At 44.1% G+C, this 18,247-nt stretch overlaps 1 protein-coding gene and 1 non-coding gene across 7 annotated transcripts; both read left to right on the top strand.

The window, feature by feature from the left end:
- The first annotated feature begins 4,323 nt into the window (after positions 1-4,323).
- Positions 4,324-17,803, top strand: OPALIN (oligodendrocytic myelin paranodal and inner loop protein). Of its 6 annotated transcripts, none has more exons than XM_049764363.1 (7): positions 4,324-4,381; positions 9,536-9,571; positions 11,565-11,721; positions 13,072-13,107; positions 13,501-13,632; positions 15,488-15,544; positions 17,040-17,803. In XM_049764363.1, exons 3-7 carry the CDS (start codon positions 11,668-11,670, stop codon positions 17,211-17,213), a joined length of 453 nt encoding a protein of 150 aa, XP_049620320.1. In that variant the 5' UTR covers positions 4,324-4,381; positions 9,536-9,571; positions 11,565-11,667; the 3' UTR covers positions 17,214-17,803. The 6 variants fall into 6 exon arrangements, with proteins under 6 accessions (XP_049620320.1, XP_049620323.1, XP_049620321.1 ...); XM_049764364.1 differs by lacking the exon at positions 4,324-4,381 and adding an exon at positions 4,445-4,665 and having other exon boundaries at positions 17,043-17,803; XM_049764362.1 differs by lacking the exon at positions 4,324-4,381 and adding an exon at positions 4,445-4,665.
- Positions 5,514-5,652, top strand: LOC125995211 (U4 spliceosomal RNA). Its single transcript, XR_007490774.1, has one exon. It is a non-coding gene; the product is annotated as a U4 spliceosomal RNA (small nuclear RNA).
- Positions 17,804-18,247: the final 444 nt, after the last annotated feature.

The raw sequence follows: 18,247 nt of genomic DNA, 5'->3' as shown, positions 1-18,247 counted from the left end.
GTCTCCAGTGAGTTTTTTGGTGCTGGTATTCATTTTGTGAATAAGACCCAACTTCCAAAAATCATCCCAACTGCCTAAAAGATTTTTTTTAAATAGAAAAAACTGTCTAGAGTGCTATCTTTAATTATATTGTGTTTTCCATATGTTATTTGACATTCTGAAGTTGTCAGTTTCAAAGAGAAAGTGCAGAGAAGGGACCGGTGCTCTGTCCAGGATTGTTTCATTAAAGAATGAAGAATATGGATTTATGCTCATGTCTGCTGGGTTTCTGTTGTTAGTTCAATCAAGAGTGGCCCCCTTTGTGATTTACTCCAAGACCACAATGAACTGGTGAGGATACAACAAAAGGGCCTTTTCCTTCCAGGTTTTTCCTTACCAGTAAGTACCAGGGGATGGCTTCAGAGAACCCTCTCTGACTCAAAGTCATGAGCAGAGCTAAGGGACACTTCCTTGGATGCAGACAGGTTGGATGTCACTATAGCCAACATGGCTCTTCTATGTTTGTTTTCCCCTCAGCAATGCTGCTCAGCTGTTCCCCCTGGCTGTGCACTGTAAATAATACCCAGCTATCAACCCCAAACAAAGATATTCCCTCAACTTCCTCTTCCCAATTACCTCTTCCTTGGATATGTAAAAGGCCCACCTGGATTACAGGACCTTCCCCCACCCTGGTGGATTTGGTTCTGGAGAATAAAGAGAGAGCAATTTGGCTTTGGGGGCTCAGCAGAGAGAGAGAGCACATGGCAGAGAGGCCATGAAGCAAAAAAGCCGGCTGACTCCTGTTAATCTTTTGAGTGGTTTGGTATTATTTCTACACTGCTATTTTGCTTCAACAGACCTGTCCGTCCAAGGGGTTAGAAACACATTGCCTGGGGCAGTCTCACCACTCATGGATATTTTTATTTTACTCCAGACCTCAAGGATCACATCTCACACCTGAGATCATAGGTCCCAGCCCTTCAAAGGTCCTCTCTCTAGCAGTTCCTCCTTTCCCTCACCCTGTATATCTGTGTACCTGTGAAGGCAGTAAACTCTAGGATCCTGTACTGCCCCTGCCTCCCAGCATCCACTTACACCCACTTTAATAAACCCTCCTCAGTAGAGCCAACTGCATCTTTCCTCACTTCTGGGACTCTCTTCCTAGTACAGGGTCCTTTCTAAGCCAAGATCATACTTCATCAGGCCACTCTTCCCATTGTATAGATAAAGTGGCTTTGCAGTGTTAAGGGTCTGAAAAAGCCCATCACCTCAAAGATCACGAATCTTCAGAGAATGCAATCAGCAAAGTCAAGTTTATTAATTCCAGCTAGCTGGGGCACCAGCTCTGAAACTGGACGCCCCGGACAATCTAGGAAGGTGTCTTTTTATAGGTTTAAGAAACCTTAGAAGGAGGGTCTTATGGAAAGTAGGGCTTGTAGAACCCTAGTCCGGGTTCAAACATAATGTCCAATCAGATGGTGAACTTGTCCTTTTCCAAATAAGGTGAGAACCCTAGGAGGAGCTAGCAGAAGTCCATTCTTTTTTTTTTTTTTTTTTTTTTTTTTTTTTGGTTTTTGGGCCAGACCCATTGACACTTAGTGGATACTCCTGGCTATGCACTCAGAAATCGCTCCTGGCTTTGGGGGAGGTCTGTCCTAGGCTAGTGCTGCAAGGCAGCCATCTTACCTCTAGCACCACTGCTCTGGCCCCAGAAGTCCATTTTTTTGTCCAAATATGTTAAGTTCCTCTTAGGAGGGGCATTGGCTAATGGTTATCAGGGCAGCAGACCATTGACATTTTAAGGTGAATCCATTCTTTTGCCCAAATATGTTAAGTTCCTCTTAGGAGAGGCATTGACTAATGGTTACCAGGGCAGCAGGCCATTGAAGTCTCAAGGTGAAATCCCAGATTAAGAGGATCAAGAAGGTGGGATGGAGAAAGGCTTAAGAGGAATCTATCACCTATCTGAGTTATTATAACCATCTAATATCTATTTTCATATATTTTCACTTAGCAGTACATCTGGAATTTTGTGGAATACATCAAGAAAAAGAAACAGAGGGCAATGGTTTGAATTTTACTATTATTAATTTCTACTTTATATGTGGGAGCTCTCAAGAAATATTCAGGGAGTCTAGACCTCTCCCAGTAATGAATGTCTAACCAGCTGGACTGGAGTTTCCAGCCTAGACCCCTTGTGATGTAATGCTACTTGGAGCTGTGTAGTTAAGAGTCTCCAAGGCTATACCTAGCAGTGCTCATGCAGGCACTCCACCACCTTTTTTTTGAGGGAAACACTAGTCTTCTCAGTGATAACTCCTGGTGCTGCACGCAGGAATTACTTCTAGCAGTGCTCAGAGGACCATATGGGATGCCAGGAATTGAACCCAAGTCAGCTATGTGCAAGCAAATACCCTGCCCAGTGTACTATCACTCTGGCTCCACTCTAGCCCTTTAAACAATCTCCTCAGCCCTATTATTTATTTGCTTATTTATTTGCTTATTTGGTTTGGGGACCACACCCAGCAATTCTCAGGGATTATGCCTGGCTCTGTGCTCAGAAATCACTCTGGCAGCCTTGGGGAACCATATTGGATACTGGGATAGAACCTGAGTCCATCCCAAATCGAGACCTTGCAAGGCAAATGCCCTACTGCTGTGCTATCACTCTGCTCCCTATTATTTATTTTTAAAGTTATTTTAATTGAGGTAACTGGTTTATAACCCTGTATATGCTTTAGAAAGATGGTTCACACATTTGCGGGATTTGGTAATGATACCATGTCCATCCCAGCCTTCTCCCAGCTAATCTTTTCCTGTATTATCCACTCATGCAGGAGTCCCTACTTTCTCTGTGAACACCATAAATTATTTTCGAACAAAATATTCATGATCCTCTACATTTGGTCGCACAATCCCATTGGGGTCGTGACCCCAAGTTTGGGAAGCAGGGCTCAAATGCATCTGCCTCTCTAGTCACAGTTCTGCCTCTGCCCATCCACCCCAACTTCTCCTCACCAGTTGTGTTCTCTTATTCTGACTGTTGTTGCTATAAAACACATTCCCTAAGGATTGGGGCTCATTTGTGGCCCTTCATCACCCAGAAAAATGCTTAGATATATTGGCTTTTAGAACATGTCAGAAAGGTAGGCCTAGAGACTGGAGCGATAGCATAGTAGTAGGGCATTTGCCTTGCATGCAGCCGACCGAGATTCAATCTCTGGCATCCCATATGGTTCCCTGAGCCAACCAGGAGTGATTCCTGAGTGCAGAGCCAGGAGTAGTACTTGAGAACTGCTGGATATTACTCAGCAACCAAATAAAAGAAAGAAAAGTAAAAAGAAAGATGGGCTGAGTAAATGAAGGATGTCCCTTCTTTAATGACCATATCAGGTCTTAATCCTGTTGTTTAATCTTTTTTTTTTTTTTTTTTTTTTTTTGGTTTTTGGGCCACACCCGGCGATACTCAGGGGTTACTCCTGGCTGTCTGCTCAGAAATAGCTCCTGGCAGGCATGGGGGACCATATGGGACACTGGGATTCGAACCAACCACCTTTGGTCCTGGATCGGCTGCTTGCAAGGCAAACACTGCTGTGCTATCTCTCAGGGCCCAATCCTGTTGTTTTATCATCACAGGACTTCAACTCTTAACCTTTTGTTATTTTATAATTGCCACAGCCAGAGGTACCCAAGAGGTCTGGGCTCTTCTCAGGGCTATTCCTGCTGAGGATCCAGACATACATGTACTTCTAGGGATCACCCAGGACCTTGTACATGCAAGACTTTTACGTGAGCTCTAACATTTTAGTCACATTCCCAGCTACATTCCTAGCCTTTCCCTTTTTATTTTATTTTATTGTCGTTGTAGTTGGTTTTTTTTTTTTGGGGGGGGGGTGTTCAGGGACTAGTTCTGGCTCTATGCTTGGAGGTTGTTCCCAACATTGCTGGGGGGAACATAAGATGTTGGAGATGGGGATTAGGTTTTCTGTCTGCAAAACATGTGCCTAGCACATCTTGGACATCTCATAAAACCAATTCTGAACAGAGAAATGGAAGAAACAGCCCTTTTCTGGATATTCTTCAGGTTTTGAAAAAAATCTCCACTCGAATGGGAGAAGAGAGACATGATAAAGTCAAACTCACCACCCGGTAGCCCTCTGCAAGTGTAGCCACAAAAGCAACAACAATGACTCTTACACCAGCGCTCCAGGGCACCATCTACTCTGATGCTGAGAATGATCTGACTCGATCATTGCTGGGACAGAGGCCCACAGTGCCTGTCAGCTGGGGCAGAAGTAGCCAGACTATCCTGTGTACCCCATTGTTTCTAAAGAGCTGTAGGCTGCAGGAGCAGCCTCTGAGCTGATGGGTCAACAGTGGATTCTATGTGATGACTAAAAAGGTAAGTAGGGCAGATAAATGAAGGCGAAGAGGGTGGATAAATCCAATGGTCACGGGACAGAGACCATCTTCCCAGAGGGATGGCTGAGAACTTGGCTACTCCCCTGACCATACATGGCTTGGTGCTTGGGGCCACCTCCTTCTCCATCACAGCTATCTTCCATGAGGAATGTAGACATTTCTACAAAAGACATACACCAATAAGGCTGCACCAGAAAGGAGCTTGCCCAGGGCACTGTTTGGAGAAAAGTTCTTGGGAACCTTTGAGAAGGTTCATCGGAAATGGTAAGTGAGGACGAACATATATTTTCAATTTCATTTTTTTCTATGAAAACATTTCCCAGGCATTTAAAACTCTCATTAAAAACTCATTTAAAACTTATATCATTGGTACAATAATGCCAAGGGGCTTGGTTTTTAATTATTTCCCATGTGAAAAATGCTAATAACATTTTTTTAATTCTTAGCAAAGGTTGCAGATCTTAAATTTTGTCTTAAAAGTAAGGGAGTAAAAAGTCTATGTTTCGGGCCCGGAGAGATAGCACAGCGGCATTTGCCTTGCAAGCAGCCAATCCAGGACCAAAGGTGGTTGGTTCGAATCCCGGTGTCCCATATGGTTCCCCCCGTGCCTGCCAGGAGCTATTTCTGAGCAGACAGCCAGGAGTAACCCCTGAGTATCGCCGGGTGTGGCCCAAAAAAAAAAAAAAAAAGTCCATGTTTCAGCTATTAGTGGGAGCAATGAGTGCCAGCCGTGATTGGGTTCTACCTCCAATCTTCTATTTGTTTGGTCTGCTTTCTGCTACATTATTAACAGTGAAGCTTCTGGCACAGAAGCTTCTTGCTGACTGATGACTTCCATTTGGTCAGAATTCAACTCAATGATCTTTGGTAAGTTTAGGAGAGAAAATGGAAGAAGCTTCTGTGATTCACTTAAGCAAGGGAATATTTTTAGGGGTTAATATTGAAAATATCAGAGTAAGGGAGAGCTATTATCTAATCCAGCTTTTCTTATCTGGGCCACCTGTGGGTCCAGAAAATTCCAGGTGAAAGTTGAGTAAATGGGTACAAGATTAGAGGTCACCCATATGGGTATGGCGAACAGAAAGAAAACTAGGTCAGAAAGGGTCATGGTTAGCTTTGCGCAGTAGCAGTATCATAGCCAATGAGGTTTATTCAAGGCGCGATTATTGCAATTGAAAACTTTTCCCAATACCCACCATGATGACTTAAAATATAGTCAGCATTGGCAATTTTTCACAATCTCTACAGAGACCGAAAAAAGAAAAAAAAAAAAAAAAAAAAAAAGAAAGGGTCATGGTTGAAAGGCCGGTCACAGCGGTAGGGCGTTTGCCTTGCATGTGGCTGATCCAGGATGGACTTCGATTCGATCCCCGACATCCCTGGTCCTCTAAGACAGGAGCAATTTCTGAGTGCATAGCTAGGAGTAACCCCTGAGCATCACCGGGTGTGGCCCAAACCCCACCCCAAAAGAACGAAGAATTATGGTTGAGAAAAGGCTAAGAAACAACAATCAACTGACCTGTGGCTCTCAGACGTTAATGCTCCATCTTGCTTTGGGGACAGATCTTGGTCTGTAGTTCCCACATGCAAGAGGCAGGAGAAGCACACATCCCTTTTGAGAAGATTCTGAAAGCTGAGATAGCCTCATATTCCTCAGCTGACCCAGTATCCTCCATCTACTTCCCCCTCATAAATAGCAAACCAGTAACAATCAACCTAGAGAGAAATCCTTTTTGTTAATGTTTCAGGGTGCTCAGAGGAGCAGCCAGTTCTTGTTCTAAATTCTAGAACATAGTTTAGTTCATGCTAATGATCCATGCCTGGAGATCCTCCAGTGAGAATGTCTCAGCATCCTCCCTGCCTCTGACTGTGAAGAAGATGGGACCATGTGGTACCTCACTCCCCTAGACCCTACCCCCGGGTTTCCAGTCAGACAAAACTGCCTTGGTTTCATTTCCTTCAGGTTTCCCTGTGAAATGGAAAGATAGAAACCCTGAGCCTGGGAGATGAGGTTTGTTGGGTAGAAATGAAACAAAGGGAGCTTGAGAGAAATTTCCAAAGTCACGCCACTCCTCTGGCTAAGTCTGCACTTGAGTTCAGATCAGGTGACAATAAACCCATGCTGGCCTTAGCTTTGCAAATAGTGTCAGATTTGTTTCCACCCAAATGTACACCATCGTTTTCTCTCTGAGAACCCTGCAGTGTTTTCTAATAAAAACTTCTTTCTAGAACTGGCCAAAATCTTTGTCATTCAAATGTTGGTAAACAGCACGTGCAATGGTCCTCTTGTGGCCCCCTCCCTCTTCACCCTCCCTGCAAAGAGAGCTTTGTCTTGGGCCGATGACATCAGTGCCTGTCTTACTGGTGAGCTAAGGCTCAGGCAGCTGTGCCTGAGGCTGTGACCAACAGGTGTCCTTTCAGCAGCTGTGGGTGGGCCTGAGTCCACCTAAGGGCGGTAATCATATTCCTTGAGCGAACGGACTGTAGCCAAAAGAAAACAGATGTTTCTCTTGGTTTTCCTTCATTCTGGAAGAGGACAAAGGAAGTGAAGCTGGTACTCCGATAGGTCCATGGGTCCATGGGAACTTTGACAAGTGCAAAGTGTGGGAAGCTTTGAAAAGAGGCTGGAAAGAGGCTTACAAAAGGTTTTGACAGCAGCTACATAATTATATGAGCTTGATCAACCCACTCACATTTAAGTTCAATTTTGCTTTCTTTATTAAACTGTTTTCTCTCTCAACACCAAAAGAGTAAAAACATACAGTCATTTGTCCTTCCACATCTGACTCATTTCATGAAATGTGATCCCCCTTGGTTCATCCATTTTGTTGCAAATGTCAGAATTTCATCCTTTTGCTTCATCCATTACTTAAAGGGCACCTAGACAGTGCAGCTTATAAATAATGCTGCAATAAATGTGGGAGAGTGTAAGTATCCTTGATTTTATGCATTTTTGTTTTTTATTTGTTTTGGATTTTTTGTATTAACAGAAAGGTGTGGAATTTTTTGGAAGGGATTCCCTAAACTTCCTTTTGGAATATCAATTTACATTCCTCTTAACAGCTTATATGTTCTTTTTTTCCCCCAAATTTTTTTAAAATTATTTTTATTGTGACCAAAGTGAAGTACAAATCTTTCACAGTAATATTTAAGGTACATAGTGACATTGAATCAGGGCCATTCCTACCACCAGTGTTGTCCTGGTGCATGCTGGGAATAGGGGTAGAGGGAGGGCTACAGCTTATGTTCTATTATCCCTTTATTCCACGTCTTTAATGCTTGTTTTTTGCCTTTTTGGATAACAGTTTCTTACATGGCTGTGTACTGATAGTTCACTGTTGTTATTTGCATTTCCTTTATAATAGAGATGATAAATGCCATCTACTTGCCTATTAGCCAGTTGTATCTCATCTTTAGAAATATGTTTATTCAAATCCTCTGCCATTCTGTTTATTTTGTTTTTATTTTTGTTTTGGGGGTCACATCTGGTGGTGATCAGGGGCTACTTCTGGCCCAACCCTGGGGGGGCTGCTAGGGGACTAATTGGTACCAAGGATAGAACCTGGGACAAAACTAATACTATACTCATCTAAGATATCTCACTGGTTCCCTCTGCTCATTAAAAATATTTTTAAGGTCTACTCTTAATTCTTGAGGTTTGGTTTCTCTATCTCTTTGGGTTCCCTTGCTGTGAGACAGAAAAGTGAGCAACTAGAAGGACATGATCTTTGGATCTGTGTGTGTGGTGGTGGTAGTGGGGCTTGATTCTAAGTGTATAAAACATTGGATTTTCAAAAGATTTTCATGTTTATTCATCCATCAAAACTTCAACTCAACAATCTCTAGCCAAAAGAGTTGTTTTGCCCATTTTTCATGTTATTATGTCCTCAGTCTATCTCCTCAGAATCACCTTCTACTTGAATTTGAATTGTATGAACCAAGTCTATTTAGCACAGATAAACTGTCTTCAGTTGTCCAGAGGAAATTTCTGTTGAGTTCCTGGGTCTCTGTTTCTTCTTCTATAACATGTGGGCTTTGGAGGTTGATGGTTTTTGAGGCCCTTCTGGACTGGAATGTTAGGGGCTTATGGATTCTGTGAAATATCCCAATAATCCTATTATTGGATAACTCTGGATTGAAAAATTTAGCAAACACACTGCTTCTAGAATGACAAAATCATTGTCATGGGAGACTTCCAGAAGATTGAGAGCTGGAGAATGAATAGGCCAAACCTGGGGCACCAGTGAGGCTGAGCTGTTTGAGGTCTCTCCAGAGGCACTTCATAGTGACAGCTTTATAGACACAAACTGAGTTTGGAAAGTGGAAACAAGGCCACTTCAGCCTGTGGTGGTCTTCAGGGCTACAATGTGCTGTAGGACAGAGAATCTGAGTAGCCCCTCTACTGTTCCCATGCAATAGGGAAGCAGTATAGAGAAGGGCCTCTTAAGAGGCTGGCATCACCAGGACCTTATGGAGTGACAGAAATGGGGATGGAGAGGAAAAAACCTGATATGCGGTCCATAGGATGGCAGGCTGACCATCTGAAGCCCCAGGAAACTCCAAGTCTTTAAAAATTTGGGGAGCAGGTGTGCTGTGAGGTGGGGCGTGTAACCCAAGAGGTTTAAGGGGTTTGTCTCTCCTTCTCAGAATCTACCAGATACTCAGAGTCAGCCCAAATGGAAGCCTGAACTTTCTCAGAGTCTTCATGGGGGAGGGTTGAAGGTCAAGAACACTTGTTGTAGCATGGCCTGGGGTGTGTGGGGGTCTTATTGCAACCCCAGTAGAAGAACTTCCTAAAAGGAGCTGTGGAGTGAGTGAAGTAGTGGGGTTGAGGGTGAACAAAGCTTTGGCTGCCATTGTGAGGACTTGCTCAAGCCACTGGCTGGTCCCTTACTCTAGCCCATGAGACCTGATGAAAGAGGCACTCAGTGCCCACTTGCAGAGGGAGGAAACTTAGCCTTCTCTGCTCCCCTACCTTTTTTGGTGGCAGGATTCTAGTAGGATGTGGACTGGTAAGAACCCTGGAATCTCCTAAACTTTCTCCTAGAATCCTTTGGTTCAGTGATGTTAAGGGAGGACATGGTGGCAGGGCTGACCAGTCCCAGGAAGTTTAACAATAACTTCTCTCTTCCAGAGTTTTTCTCTGAACTTCACACTGCCAGCCTCCATGGTAAGCACAACAGCTGCCTTCACAGGCAGGGGGAGGGAGACTGTGGAATTCAGGCCCTACCCCTCACCTTCTGGAGATGTCTTCAGGGGTTCTGAGGAGAAGCTGGGGCATGGAGAGGATGACAATGGTTTTCAACGAGAATTCTAAAATACATTTTGGAAAATAGAAAAAAAAATGCATCAATTCTTCAGAAAACATTGATGTCACTCTTTTTCATCCTTTTTCTTTTTGGTTTGGGGTTACAGTCAGTGGTTCTCAAGGGTAACTGCTGGATTGATGCACAGGAAGCTGTATGCTGTCAGGGATTGAACCCAGGTTTCCTGAATTCAAAGCATGTGATTCACCAGCCTTCCAGCATCTCCCTAGCACAGATATTTTTTATTTGAATGTTTTTGTGCCTCACCCAGATGAGCCCAGGGCCTACTTCTAACTCTGAGCTCACTGGTGAGCTGGAGAGTGTGGTGAATAGAACCCGGGTCGCTCATGTGCAAGGCAAGCATGCTGTCTGCTGTACTATTGCTATGCTGCCCCTGACCTTTTCTTTTGTTATCTTGGTACCATCATGTTCTGACTCTACATGATTTATGATAATTGATGGCTTTTATTAGTCTTAATGACTATAACAGCATGGGATATTTTCTGAAGTAAAATGTTTATTGACTAATCAATGGAATGATTTAGGAATCAGTTAAGTCGGCATGATTTTTTGGTTGTTGATTGTTTTGGGGCCATACTTGATTGTGTTCGGGGGTTATTTCCTGGCTCTTCACTCAGAAATCACTCCTGGCAGGCTTGGGGAATCATATAGGATGCCAGGGATTGAACCCAGGTCAGCTGTGCAAGTAAATTCCCTCTCAGCTGTGCTATTGTTCCAGACCTAAGGTATGATTCTTTTGTAAATCATAAGTAAAGCATCCATATCTATTTGGTAAAGTATCCTTATGAGCTCTATTTATAATCATTTATAAATCTAATCTATATTCGATAAGGGGTGAAGTGTAATTGGGTCAACAGGAATAACCAATTATGGCTGATGGAGGGAATTACCTTGCAAGTCAAAACAGAAGTTATCGATTGAGGATGTTCAAGTTCATTCCCTACTCTTCTCTCTTTTGCTTGCCAATGTCGATAACAAAAGTCAGTCTGTCTATCTTTCTTTCCTTCCTTCCTTCCTTCTTTATTCTTTCTTCTATCTCCTTCCTACTTCTTTCTTTTTCTTTCTCTCTTTCCTTTCCCTCCCCTCCCCTCCCCTCCCCTCCCCTCCCCTCCCCTCCCCTCCCCTCCCCTCCCCTCCCCTTCCTTTCCTTCCCCTCCCCACCTCTTCCCTCCCCTTCCCTTCCCTCCCCTCCCCTCTCTACTCTCCCCTCCCCTTCCTTCCCCTCCCCTCCCATTCCCTCCCCTCCCCTCCCCTCCCCTCCCCTCCCCTCCCCTCCCCTCCCCTTCCCTTCCCTTCCCTTTTTTCTTTCCTTTCTTTACTGGCAAGCATGACTACCAGGCATGTATGTGGGTAGAAAGAGGGAAAGAAGACAGGCAGAGCAGCAAGGAGACCATGCATGGGATCTGGAGGTGCAGGTGGCTGGCTTTTGTCCCCACACCCCAGTCCCTAGTGCTGCTTCTAGATTGCTCCGTTGTGTGTGTGTGTGGGTGTGTGTGTCCGTGCACGCAAAGCAGCCAAAGCAGCTGAGTGAATTTCAGTAATCAGCAGTCAAAATGTGTTACTAAAATGATACCTGACTCCTTCCAACATCTGAGAGACACATATCTGAGGCAAAAGCAGCCTAAAGGTAATGTGGAGACAGGAGGAGTGAGGAATGAGAGCTGAAGGAATAGCAAGAACCAGTGGTGGGTTCAGAGCTTGCTTTGCTGGGACATGTCTGGAATAGAAACCTTGGCCTGGAGTGCTGATTCTAAAGTCAGGTGAGATGCGTGGTTCCTTGGAACCTTGGTCATGCCCTGCCATTTCTCTGAGCTCCATTTCATCTTTTGTAACTAGACACAGTAATTGCCCAAAGTCTGAGCCTGGGAACAGCAGAGTACTCTGAGGCTGATGAGAGGATTGCGTAAATAATTAATAACAGCTTTGCCAGTGTAAAGGAATGACCAAACCTTATACTTCCGGTGCTCCTGTGATCCTCACTACAAGCCTAGAGGTATGTCATCAATTCCTGGCTTTAGATGTAAAAAATGAGCCCTTCAGATGTGAGCGTAGAAATCACCTCTGCAGCTGCTGGCCTGAAGGACTCCAGATCTCCTTCCCCATTACCCACATACACACCCCTACAGAAACATCTTTCCATACATGCCTCACACCCCCACTCATATCCACACTAGAGACACACACTTCCACATAGATACAAAACTATCCCTCACATTCCACAGACCCTCACACATGCTACATCCACAACACACAGAGACACATATCTGCATAGATATACATGCTCACATCCACACAAATATATACCCTCCCCATAGACACACCATCACCCCTCATAAATACACTCATACCTCTCACATCCACACCCTAGACATCCACACCCACACATAGACACACACCCACAGAGACACATTCATGTATCCTATACCCCCCACATTCATATACACACACTTTTCCACACAGACACACACCCACACCCCTTCCATACAAGCACTCATACTTGCACCCCTCATATATACAGCCCCCCCACATACACACAAACTACACACTGTTCTCATACCCCACACCTCAACACATAGAGACATACCCACAGAAACACCCCTACACTGTCCCCAATCTACAAGTCACCTGCTTTGGTGACTTTCCTGAGGTAAGGTTTCACAATGGGGAAAACCAGAGCTGGTCTAGAGAGGAGACCTCTAGGTACTAGAAGGCTTCTGTGAGCAAGAGCAGCTGAAAACTCTCAGGCGCCCTCCCACATTTGTCTCACTGTCCCTGAAGTCAGTGGGGCTTCCTTCAGAGGCAGTTTTCATCAGGATTTTGTTTTTCTTCTCATAAGGGGATAAGCCAGGGGTCCTCAAACTTTTTAAACAGGGGGCCAGTTCTCTGTCCTTCAGACTGTTGGAGGGCCAGATTATAGTAAAAACAAAAATTATGAACAAATTTCTATGCACACTGCATATATCTTATTTAGAAGTGAAGAAACAAAATGGGAATAAATACAATATGTGGCCCGCAGGTCATAGTTTGAAGACCCCTGGGATAAGCGATTCCTAATTGCTGGGAAGGGTGTGGGGACAGAGATGGCCTTGTGAACTGTGGTGGCCAGTCTACAGGGGAAGTAGAAATAAGAGGACCCTCCCTATATTCTCTCTCCTAATTTCATTCCAGTTCTTACCTGAGAAGCAACCAGGTAAGATTCTATTTGGCAGCTGTGGCAGGAGTGGTTTTTTACCCAAAGTTGAGCAAAGGGATTCAGGCCTTAGAGAAACTTATGACAGTTTATGTTTCATATCATGCATTCTGAGGTTTGTTTTCTTGAGTTGTATGTTCTCTTTCCATACAGACTTCCTCCCCAGTTGTAACTGTTGGAAAAGAAGCAGTAAGTACATTCCTTGAATGATGGTGCTTTGGTCTGGCCATTTATGAAACGGAGATGATATTGCTCTGAGGCGAGGAGGGCGGGCTTAACACAGCATGGAGCATTCAACTGACATCCAGGTCAGAGGCCAAGAAGGTTGGGAGTTTGATCCAGCAGCTTATCTTTTATGGATCACTAACTCTTGTACATGGCAGCCAAATGTGTTTGACCCAGAAATCAATAGTCTGCTACCCCCATGGGCATCATGCCCAGCAGAAGACAATCACTGACTAAATGTTGAGACAGAGGATGTGTGGTGGTACAAGATTCGACTCAGGGACTCCAGCATGCCAGGTTTTAGTTTTGATCTATTGAAACTTCTCCCATGGAGACTGACTCTGCATTTCTCTGCAGGACTGTGGGTTGTCTCTAGGAATAGCAGCTGGCCTTCCATCCCTGGTGGCCACAGGGCTGATGGTGGCTTTAGTGTTTATTGTGATTAATCAAAGAAGAAGAAGAAGAAGCAACAGCAGTGAGGCCATTGAGGTGAGTGGCAGCTTTTTTTTGGGTCTAAATGTTTGGGAAGAAATGGGTGTTTTAGGGGTTGGAGCGATAGTACAGGAGGTAGAGCACTTGCTTTGTGTGTGGCTGATCTGGGTTTCATCCTTAGCCCCATATAAACCCACCAGAAATGATCCTTGAGAAAGAACCAGGAGTACTTTGGTCCTGAGCACAGCCAAATGTGACCTAAACCTACCCCTGACCACTGATCTTTAGAAATAGTTGTTTAGTAACTGGCTTTAAAGCTGGTGGTGTCAGCATCCACTTCTTTTTTCTGAGGATGTGATGGGGGGAGCTACCTGTGTCCGTTTTAATCTCAGAGGATGTTTCTGGAAGAACTGAATTGTTACACAGCCTTCAGTTCACTTGAAGCAGTCTGGGATGGTCACTGAGGCTCAGGAACGAAGTGGGTAGGGTCATTGGTTGCTGCCACTGATGCAGTCTGGGCAGTGTAATGTGTTTGCTAAAGCTGAAAACTAGGAGGCCACATGCTTACCAGAATCAGAGTAGAAGTCTTACTGGGAAAGGGAGGAGGCAAATGGATGCAGAGGTGGGCAAAGTTCTCACTGGTGTGACATGACTCTAGTTGTCTTTGTCCTTTTCCCACACTAGAACTAGGGTACCAAGAGCAATCTACTGAGCCAGGATTGTGTGTGTGTGTGTGTGTGTGTGTGCGAGCGTGCGCGCGCGCATGCGCGGGTGTGTGCGTGCATTCTGGAATATACTCCTCCATCATCTATTTATGAACACTCCTTGTGGTTTGTTCTCTGAGCACCCAGAGCTAGAAAACCTAAACTCAAAGTCAGGTTCTTGCCTCATTGTGATTTATATGTTCCTGGATAAGGGACAGTTTTATACACTGTGCTTTGGTTAGTGTAACTCCAACATAGGAGTAAACCATTGCCTGAGGGAGGCCAAAGATGAACCCAGGTTATGGGTGGAAAGCCCTGTGGACAGTCGTAAATTCAACACATCAAGCAGTAATGGTCAGTAGTAGGATTACAGCCAGTAAAATTTCTCAGCCCTTGAGTAAAATAAGTCAGAGAGAGAAAGACGCAGAATGGTCTCACTCATCTATGGGTTTTAAGAAAAATAAAAGACATTTCTCAACAATTTTCAGAGATAAAAGAGAGGAGGGCTAGATATTGCAGCCCACCTCATGAACCTCACCACAAAGAGTGATGAGTTTAGTTAGAGAAATAACTACATTGCGAGGTATCCTAACAATGAGAATGTATGAGGGAAATAGAAAGCCTGTCTAGAGTACAGGTGGAGGTGGGGAGGGGAGGAGGGATATTTGGGACATTGGTGGTGAGAATGTTGCACTGGTGATGGAGGGGTGCCATCTTATATGACTGAAACCCAACCACAATCATGTTTGTAACCAAGGTGTTTAAATAAAAAATATTAAAAAAATAAAAAAATTTCTCAGCCTTCAATGTACTCTAAAATCATCTTCGACTCTACAAAAATAGCAGCTACCACAATCTTTGGATTTGAACTGTCGGGAGCAAGGATCTGTGGCTCCAACCCTTCAAACCAACCAACCCAATGATCTTTCATGTGCCAGAGAGATGAACAAAATGAACCAGATTGGATCCTGGTCAGATATACCCTTGTGAGTCACCTGGTCAGCCCTAGGTGATTTTGGAAATAACTCACATGGATGTTTCTTGTGATGTTTGGGGAGAGGGTTAGTCTGTGTTTGTTCTTTTCTTTTAAGTTCTCTGTTGATTCTAATGTGCACCCAAGTTTAAGAACCACCATGTTTACCCATGGTCGTGGGCAGATGCTTTGAATATCCATGGCATCTTTGAATTCTTTTCTGTTTTTCAATTAGGACAGTGAAATGCCATGTGAAATTTCAGAAATTTATGACAGTCCCAAGATAGCTGAGGTAAGTGCTTGTTAATAACCACTCTATGGCAGTCTCATGGGATCCAAGTAAAGGATCGATTTATTTATTTTTGTTTGTTTGGGGGTGACACCAGTGATGCCCCTCCATTCAGTATGGGTGTCACTCTCAGTGGTACTTGGGGGACTATGTGATGCTGAGGATTGAACCCAGGGTTTCAATATGCAAAGCATCCCTTCTTGCTCTTCATGCCATTTCTCCAACACTGGACTAAGGATTTAAAGTCTTCTTTGTCCCCCAAATAGCATGAGAACAATGGAAGAGGGACTCAGGGAGCTCAAGCACACAGTATTTTGGCATCTTTGTCAACTGTGAAGGCATTAGAGATTGATGTAATATTGAAGAATACAGTCCAGGGGGAGCGTTCAAAAGGGAAAGAACAGATAATAAGACATAGGCCAAGCTCTGAGTTCAGTCCCTGTCACTGTGTGGTCCTCAAAAATGTCAGATGAAGCTCTAAGACTTCTCATACCATTACTATGGCCTGCAGAACCTTTATCCTGTTCTGCTGTGAGTCCAGGAAGCCCCAAGCAATATGGGCTGGTTTCTGGGAAAAGCCAATTTAATGTTAATTTCACTGATGTATAACAACCACAGTAGAAAAAAAGAGAATTTAAAAATGCTTTCAGGACTGGAACAATATTGTACAGTGGGCAAGTGTTTGCCTTGCAAGTGAGCATCTAGGTTCAATTCCCTGTCACGCCTGAGTCCCACCAAAAGTGATCCCCAAGAACAGAGCCAGGAAAAATTCTGAGCATTTTTGGGTGTGGCTCAACCCCCCACAATAGATATAATTTTTAATGTAATCAATCATTTTTGATGTGAATTCTTAGTAAACTAAAAATAGAATTGGAACATCCTTAAAAACAAAGAAGATTTTGGGGTCTTCCAGATTGTGCTCAGATATAGCTAGGGATTACTTTTGGTGATTCTGGACCAACTGTAAAAGATGGTTCATGCTTGAACTGATGGTGTTGCCAGGTCTCTTGGCTATACCCAGAGAGACTGTAGGGGATCAGACCTGCATCCCAGACACTCGAAGCACCTCTGACTCCAGTCTACTGTCCTAGTCCTAAGACTTCTTCTTTTTCAAAATTTTCATGTACCTAGCAATAAAATGTTAATGAATATTCTTGAGGATCAGAAATAAAACAATAGCTGATCACTATGGCAACTTCTATTCAATACTGTACTTTATGTCCTAACCAAACAGTCAGATAGGAAAAGAAGTAAAAATTAACTCACGGTAGCAAGGGGGCAGGGATTCTTTCATAGGTATATAACACATTATATACTTTGAATAGTATATGATTTTTTGGTCAGCTATCCCTTTATTGGTTAAAAACAAAAAAGGAAATAGAAAATATAAGACTGGAAATGAAGAAAGTATTTATAGGTGATATTATCATAGAGAAGAAAAGTCAAATTCTCTATAGGTAAATCATCAGAATAAATAAGACATCTCTGTTTTCTCAAGAAGGCTACAAGGTCGCCCACCCATGAGAACACAATGGGAGCAGAGGAAGGTCACATATATGTGAAGACTGTGTCACGAAGGGAGGAGCCAGAGCGCCACACTTACAGTCCTCCTCGGGAGACAGAGAGGAGGAGAGGGCTATGGTGGCTTGTGCCCAGACTAAGCCTGGAGTGATGCAGTTCAGCCAAGGAGCAGACCAGGAATTGGATGGCAGCTGGACAGTCTTGGGATGTGCTTGATATGACGAGAGGGGCCACCCTGCTTCTAAAGCTGCTCCAACTCTCAGACTGATTGTCCCTTTGGAGAACAGATTGAAAAGGTCCTTCTGGGCACTAAGATCTCATGAGCACCCTGCGAGCAGGCTGTGTCCCCAGAAGGAGCCCCACATCCTGACCCTGGCCCCCTGAGAATTTGATTTTCTTTGTAATTTGGGGATAGTAGGGGTTTAATTTCTCATATCTTGCCTTCTCACTTTTCTTCTTTTTTTTTTTTCCATATCCTTTTACTCACACAAAGCTCTCAGAACTGGCTTCCTTGGGAAGGTTGGCCAAGGCCAGTGTGGGCAAAGATTGGATAAATATCACCCTTAAGGTGGGTGGGTCAGGGAAACAGTTTCTTATTTCTGAAGCATCTCAGAATAGAGAATTTGGAAGTTGCACATTTTCTCACCCCAGAAGAGTGCACAGCAGGTCTATTTATGATTCTCACTGTGTCAGTGATGGGAGAGCACTTACGACAGGAAGGTGTGTATATGAGTGTTTGTGAGTATAATCATGATATATGAGTATGTGAATGTGTGTATATGTATGTAGAGGGAAGATAAATTTTGTTTCACTGGATTATTAGGTGAGGTCTCTCTCTCTCTATGGGAGTGGAGCCAAAGGTCCAAGCCCTTGCACTATTAGAAGAAACATTGGTTGGCAGGAAGAGAGACCAAGAGATTCAAAGTAGATGACATGGGGCCCCAAACACAGCCTATATCCCTGTGTCCTGGAGCCTGTGGAGACTCCTGTCGGTGCAAGGTAGGCCTTCCCTTGGGCTGTGGGAAGGCTCCCAGGTCCTTCTCCCCACTGAGGGGCCCTTGACTATGAATGAGACAGGTCTCCTGAAGGGAGAGTCTGGGGTCCAAACTTCGACTCCATGTGCCACTAGGATATTCTTTGCTCTCAGAGGGCCTATGATTACTCAGAAACAATCCCCTCTTCTCC

This window comes from Suncus etruscus, chromosome 17, assembly GCF_024139225.1.
Source record: "Suncus etruscus isolate mSunEtr1 chromosome 17, mSunEtr1.pri.cur, whole genome shotgun sequence".
Taxonomy (NCBI): domain Eukaryota; kingdom Metazoa; phylum Chordata; class Mammalia; order Eulipotyphla; family Soricidae; genus Suncus; species Suncus etruscus.
This window is presented reverse-complemented; position numbering and strand designations above follow the sequence as displayed.

What these genes read in the sequence shown, in the direction of transcription:
- OPALIN (XM_049764363.1), top strand. Translation starts at nt 11,668, where the DNA reads ATGACCAAACCTTATACTTCCGGTGCTCCTGTGATCCTCACTACAAGC. An exon ending in TCCTCACTACAAGCCTAGAG is followed by an intron (nt 11,722 to 13,071) that starts GTATGTCATCAA and finishes CTTTCCATACAG; the next exon opens with ACTTCCTCCCCAGTTGTAAC. An exon ending in TAACTGTTGGAAAAGAAGCA is followed by an intron (nt 13,108 to 13,500) that starts GTAAGTACATTC and finishes ATTTCTCTGCAG; the next exon opens with GACTGTGGGTTGTCTCTAGG.